Source organism: Chaetura pelagica, unplaced genomic scaffold (genome assembly GCF_000747805.2).
Source record: "Chaetura pelagica isolate M959 unplaced genomic scaffold, ChaPel_1.0 scaffold350, whole genome shotgun sequence".
Lineage (NCBI taxonomy): Eukaryota > Metazoa > Chordata > Aves > Apodiformes > Apodidae > Chaetura > Chaetura pelagica.
This window is the reverse complement of record NW_009951818.1, coordinates 841,017-847,900: the sequence shown is the minus strand read 5'-3', so window position 1 is coordinate 847,900 and position 6,884 is coordinate 841,017. Positions and strand designations below refer to the sequence as shown.

Here is a 6,884-nt window from a genome sequence, read left to right as displayed (position 1 = left end):
TGCTGAACCCTGAGAAATACCAGCAGTCCCAGAGATTTCCTGCAGGCAGAGAAGCTGTAGTGGGTGATGGTGTTGCTGGCTGGAGAGCTCTGTGCTGGAGCTAAGAGTAGTCCCCGGGCAGGCTTCTTGCTGATGGAAGCCCAACAACAGTCCTGGCTGTCCTAGTCTGCTGTGACTCCCCTGGGTGCCTCCAGTTCCTACTGTGAGCTCTACCAGCCCTTTCTAGTAGTCAAAGGAACTCATTGTCAGCAGCAGTTTCTACCTTGTGCAGTCTGTGTTTGTCTCTCGTTGGCTTGCCTTCGGTGTAAAGACAAGTCTTGTGGATATTTTGTAAGGAGACAAATTAAATGTGCCTGGAGTAATTTGGAGGTGCAGGAAGCACTGTGCATGGCAGCTGACCTGTCCCTGGTATGGGCCCTGACCGTGCCCTGGTCATGTTCTTTTAAGTGTTTCCCTGAAAGTACTGCTAGATGACCTCAAAGGAAGTGTGCTCTTGGGATGAAATGACTTTGCAGAGGATGTCTTCTTAGTTTGTCTCTGCCTGCTTTCTGATGCAGCCCCCATTTAGTGCCGTTCAAGCTCCATACCAGTATTCATGAGTGGAAGTGGTTAATGTGGGGTGCCCTGAGGCCACAGCCAGCATTTGGTATGGGGCTGGAGGAGCCCTGTGGCTGTGTCTTCTGCTTGACATTCTGTCTAAACCCAGCCAGCTGAGGGTTCTTGTCATGACAAGCCCTGGGACTGGGAAGAGTCCCACCCTGACCCTCCTCAGTCCTGCTGTGCTTTCTGCAGAGCTAGAAGCCTGGCTTGGTGCTCTGGCGGTGATCAGCCCAATTCCAATAGATCAGGAAGACCTCTGGGGATGAAGGGGACCCAGGGGTGGGCTGTGCTACGTGGCTGGCATCCTTGCTGAGAGGTGGGTGGTACACAGGGCTGTGTTGCCTCACTGGAGGAGGTGGCAGGAAACTTAAGTGTCTGGGCTGTCAAGTCCAGCCATATAGGATGCTCTGAGAGCAGCTGCTCCCTGGCCTTCCTGTAAACTCTGCTTCCTGGACCTCTGTATGGACAAAATCTGCTTGTGCTCAGCTGCTGCAGCAGAGGAGGCAGAAATGCAGCTAGGTTGTTACCTGCAGTCAGCAGCCTGCTGGAATTCTTTTCTGATACAGCCAGCAGCAACTGTGAGATCCTCCTGCTGTGCCAGACACAAACTCCCTGTCATGTAGCTGAGCTCAGATTGCAGGTGGGACTGGGGCATGCTGTACTTTCAAGATAGAACCTATATCATCATGATTATAGAATCATGGAATGGTTTGAGTTGCAAGGGACCTTAAACCCCCCTGCATGGGCAGGGACACCTCCCACTAGACCAGGTTGCTCAGAGCCACATCCGACTTGGCCTTGAACACTTCCAGGGGTGGGGCTTCCACAACTTCCCTGGGCAACCTGTGCCAGTGTCTCACCACCCTCACACTAAAGAATTTCCTCCTCATGTCTAACCTAAAATCTCCCCTCTTCCAGTTTTGATCCATTATGCCCTTGTCCTATTCCTAAAGCCCTTATAAAAAGCCCCTCCCCAGCTTTCCTGTAGCCCCTTCAGGTACTGGAAGGCTGACATGAGGTCCCCCCCGAGCCTTCTCTTCTCCAGACTAAACAGTGCCAACTCTCAGCCTGTTGTTGTAGTAAAGGTGCTCCAGCTTCCCACATCATAAGCACTGAATTACCGTTCCTCAGTAATCCTAAGGTGCTTGGATCATGCCAGTTCCTCATAATAGCAACAGGGAGATGACAGACTTCTTAGGAAGTCCCACAGCAGACCATTGTGTCCTGATGAAAATACAGTACTTTCATCTGAGTCTGAAGCCAGACACTATGGATTTTCTAATGAATAGATATGGAATACACGAGCCGAATAACATCTCAACTAAATAATCATATACAAGATTAAGTGTTACTGTCTCTTTTTAAAAGGGAAAAAAAATATATACAGCATATATACTTTAAGAAGCTCCATACAGTTCCCTTACAGGTTATTTTAATTTTTTTACAAATGGTCAACTGTCTTGAATCTGGGAGTATTATCAACATTTCTACAAGAAAGCAACACAAATATAGAACAGTACTGCTGCTCTCTCTTGCACCAGTAAGTAAAATGACAAAACAACTCTCAGTTCAATAATGAACATAGGCTGGTTCCATGTTAAAGAGACATTTAGCATACTTGCACATACAATCAATGGACTACATCTAAACCAGCAGTAGCAAAAAGGGAGAATAAACCCAGGTAGCTAGAAGACCACAAACATTTTCGAGGCCTCAGACCATGAAGTACTTACTTTGTGTTGTCGAGTTTCATTTCCAGCAAATCCACATAGTATCCCTCTTCAGACTCTCCTCCTTTGGAGCAACTCCTAGCTTTGGGTTCTTTCTTCTTCTTACATGAAGTCTTAACTTTTTCTAGGATGATACTATTGTGCCCTGACCTGTCTGCACACAGGGGCCAAATGAACACTGCTCTCAAGTCATCTCCTGGGTGTGGGTATGTGGTAGAGGGGATTCTGGAGGCAGCTCAGGGTCTCTAGATTGGGATGCTACCATAGGAGTAGTCTCATGATCTGGTAGTGTCTTTTTGTGGTGGGGGAAAGGTGGGACTTTCTTCCCCATCTGGAATGCAGACCAGGTGTTGGAAACCAGGTTGGGATTTCCCATGTACATCCAAGGCCCGTTGTCCTGCTCCATCTATGTAATAATGTTGGCTGGGGAGCCATGGGCTGTGCTGAAGAGCATTGTCCCAGGGAGCCCCCAGATGCTGCAGAGTAGGATAATTTCTGTCACCAAGACAGACTATGGTCCAGCACGGGCATCAGATGGTCTGGGCCATGCCCTGTGGTCCACTCATGCTGTATAGCATTTATCAAGCACACACAGTGATATGGGGCTGTGAAGATGTCTCATGCTGCTATGCTGCACCTCTCTGCTATGTTTTGATTCTCCAGGTACTGAGCTGTAATGGGGAAGGGATGTGCAGCTGGATCAGGAAAGGAAGGGCCTTCAGGGCTGCTCAAGGCTTGTCCGTGGGTAATCTCTGCTGAAGGTGACCCATCATGACTTAGAATCATGTAGGTTGGAGAAGACCTTTAAGATCATCAAGTGCAACCTTTAACCCTACTCTACCATGTTCACCCTAAACCATATCCTGAAGCACCACATTTATAAGAGTTTTTAACACATCCAGGGATGGTGAGTCAATCACCTCTCTGGGCAGCCTGTTCCAATGCCTGACAACCCTTTCAGAGAAAAAAAAATTCCTGATGTCCAGCCTAAACCTCCCCTGATATAGCTTTAGGTCGTTTCCTCTTGTCCTATCACTCTTGTGAGAAGAGACCAGCACATACCTCTCTAAAATGTCCTTTCAGGTAGTTGTAGAGAGCAGTGAGGTCTCCCCTCAGCCTCCTTTTCTTTAGACTAAATAGCCCCAGTTCCCTCAGCAGCTCTTCATAAAACTGGTTCTCCAGGCCTTTCACCAGCCTAGTTGCTCTTTGCACCTGCTCCAGCACCTCAATGTCTTTCTTGTGTTGAGGGACCCAGAATTGAACACAGCACTCAAGGTGCAGCCTCACCAGTGCCAAGTACAGGGGAGCAATCACTTCCCTAGTCCTGCTGACCACACTATTTCTGATACAAGCCAGAATACTGTTGGCCTTCTTGGCCACCTGAGCACACTGCTGGCTCATATTCAGCTGCTTGTCAATCAGCACCCCCAGGTCCCTTTCCTCTGGACAACATTCCAGCCACTCTTGCCCAAGCCTGTAGCTTTGCATGGGGTTGTTGTGACCCAAGTGCAGGACCTGGCACTTGCCCTTGCTGAAGCTCATACAATTGATCCAGTCTGAGTCCCTCTGCAGAGCCTTCCTACCCTCAAGCTGATCGACAGTCCCACCCAACTTGTTACCATCTGCAAGCTTACTGAGGCTGCATTCTATTTCCTCATCAAGGTCATTGATAAAAATGTTAAACTGAAGTGGTCCCAACACTGAGCCCTGAGGAACTCCAGCAGTGAGCAGCCACCAGGTGGATTTAAGACTTGGCTACTGTTGAAGGCTGGCCTCATACATGTAGGCTTTGCAAGGTGCTTGGTGAAGCCAAGGTGGCAAAGAGCCCTGAGGCATCCCAGACAGGCATGGGAAGAAGGCAAAGGGTGTCCAATCTCAAGGTCTCTCCCAGCTCTCTTTCTGTACTGAGAACTATTGCTGCAGCCCAAGAGAAACACTACAAAGAGAGGAGGAATCTGAGTCTCACCTGTGGTAGGGTAGAGCACGATTCAAGTCTGCTGACATAGCACCCCTCCCAAACACCTTTACTGCTCTGATCATGCTGAGATTTGCCCTCATGCTTCTAGGGAGTCCAGAGAATTCCTATGAGTAGGGTGCTGTGTATCTTTTGGGATACCTTATCCACCCTTGTGAGTACTGAGTGTGAGGGGATGCTAAGTGCCCTGCTTGCTTGGGGACTATATCTTGGGAGTGTACAGCTATGCCTGGGAATGGGGGAGCCTGGCTTTGCCAGCTGGGAACAGGACCTGCTCTGATCTGCTGTGGCTGCCATTGCCTAGTTGACTTGGGGGAGCTTTGGCCCGTCACCCACGTAGAGAGGGTGCCCACAACATCTGTGTCCCATGTGGGATGGCAGGAGTTTGTGGTTGAGCTAATGGAAAGTGCCTCTGCTGGGCTCTGCTCTGTTATCACGTGCCTCTTCTAATTTGGACTTCAGGGACTGTGGTGCCAAGGCAGAGGGGTGTTGCTTTCCTCCCTCCCCAGGCCCTGGGGCACAGCTGAGTGCCTGGGATTTGCTCCCCCTGTCCAAAATGGGCTGCCTTCCCTTTTTTAGCTGTTTGTTGAGCTGTGAATTCCTAGATCCTGGCAGCTTGACAAGCTGGGAACAAGGCTTAGCACGTGGGAGAGCTGGGCCCACCATCCTGCAGCGGGAGGGGTGGGAGTGTGGCAGCCTTAACTCTTCCCAGGCATGCTGGCAGCTGTGGCAGGGCACAGAGAAAGCAGATCCCTTGTGGCCCATGGTGTGGTTCTTCTGTGGAACAGTGTATTTGCAGTCTGCTCTTAGCTAGCTGAGCAGGGCAGGAGAGGGACGATGGAGGCCCTGGGTATCCAGAAGGGGACTTGGGGGAAGGAGACATGAAGTGTGACTGCCAGGGTGAGCAGGGATCATGCTTGGCTTGCTTGCTTCCTGCAGATCCAAGCCATGTCTAGCCACATGCTTTGTGGCTGTGGAAACTGGGGTGTTACACAGCCTGGCATACATGTTCTTCCCTTCTTGCCAGACCCAGGAGGCCAATCTATCAGGCTAGGATTGGTCTAACACAGGGCCCTTTTTCCTCCTGGTGCTCAGTTTCCCTGATAATGCTGTTCTCAGGCAGACACAGAGCTCAGATGGTCCTCGCAGAACCATGGTGTGTGCTGGCTGTAGCTAACACGTGAGGTCCTTTGGAAGCATTTGCCTTGTGCCCATCTCCTAGTAGCAGACTGGCAAATGGGTGCTTCACCTGGACAGGTTCTCTCCTTAGGTCCAGGAGGCATTCCCCAGAGCCTGCCAAAGCAGCTGTCAGGACTGGCCCTTCTTGGTGTCTGGGTTTGGCCTTACTCAGCTGTCCCTTGCTGCTTTCAGCATACAGCTGCCTTTAAGAGCCAGTTTTCAGCTTGTTCTTGCCCGTGTGTTTCCTGCCATAAGGGAAGTGGTATGTGTTCCTGACAGGAGATTGCTGTTTTGTCTGTCTCTGCAAGGACTGCTTTTGCCTGTAGTATGCCAAAAAGAGGCCGTTCTCTTCTTAGATGCTATGGGGACTCCTTGGGAGGCGTTCTTTTGTCCCACTAGTATCTTGCAGAGATGTCTCTCATCAGACCTGTGTGGCCCTGGGCTTGTATCCAGGGTTTACACTGAGCTCTCTTGAGCTGTCCTCTTGCTGCATTATTGGGCACAGTCTCTTCATGTTTGTACGAGTAGCTCCTCCCTGCTACCCTGGCTCTGCTGTATGTGCTGGCAGGAGGTTATGGGGATATGGTTTAGCATTGGGGTGCAACCTACAGAGTCTGGTTTGGTCTCATGGGCAGATGTTGACCAGATCCAAGGGCTGGTCTGAGTTCTCATAATCTCTCCTTCCCCAGGACACACTGAAACCAGCGTTCACTGTCACCAACCTGCCGGGGACAACGTCCACCATCCAGACAGCCTCCACCACCTCGACCTCCATGCAGGTCAGCAGTGGCCCGTCATTCCCCATCACTAATTACCTGGCGCCAGTGTCTGCCAGCATCAGCCCCAATGCCGTCACCAGTGCCAACGGGACAGTGCTGAAGACTACTGGAACCAGTGCAGTGACATCTGGGGGCCTCATGCCAATACCCACCGGCTTCACCCTCATGCCAGGTCAGTGCCTTTAGGGGCTGAGGACTACACCTATCCATCTCTGCACCTGGAGTGTGTTGCTGCTCTCTCCAGAGGAGAGTAAACCCGGTGGCAGGAGGAGGCAGAGTGGTTGTTGCTGTAGGGTGAACCCAGCTGAGATTCCTTGCTTGAGCCCAGCCAGGCCAGTGGCTGGATAAGGGTAATGTAGTGACTGTTTCCTTAAAGTGCTGCTAGTTGGCCCTGCTGCTGGGAAGGGCATGGTGGCAGGGAGCTGAGTTGGGGTCCCAGGGCAGCACCGAGAAGCCTGGAGGGAGTGGAAAGAGCTGACGGTGACAAAGCCTTTCTTTCTCCCTCCTTTTGGCAGGTGCTTCCCTTTCTCTGGGGACCCCTCCCATTCCTTTCACTCAGTTACAGCCACACTCTCTGGCTCTTTCTAGCCAGCAGGGCCAGGTGGTCATGGGTACGGCTGG

General features: G+C 51.0%; 1 protein-coding gene across 1 annotated transcript in view; it reads left to right on the top strand.

Moving 5' to 3' along the window:
• SRF (serum response factor (c-fos serum response element-binding transcription factor)) overlaps positions 1–6,884 on the top strand; it is a 13,117-nt gene that overhangs the window by 1,645 nt on the left and 4,588 nt on the right. The window contains exon 2 of the mRNA XM_010008557.1: positions 6,174–6,435. Coding sequence (XP_010006859.1) covers positions 6,174–6,435 — 262 coding nt within the window. The remainder of the gene's footprint in view (positions 1–6,173; positions 6,436–6,884) is intronic.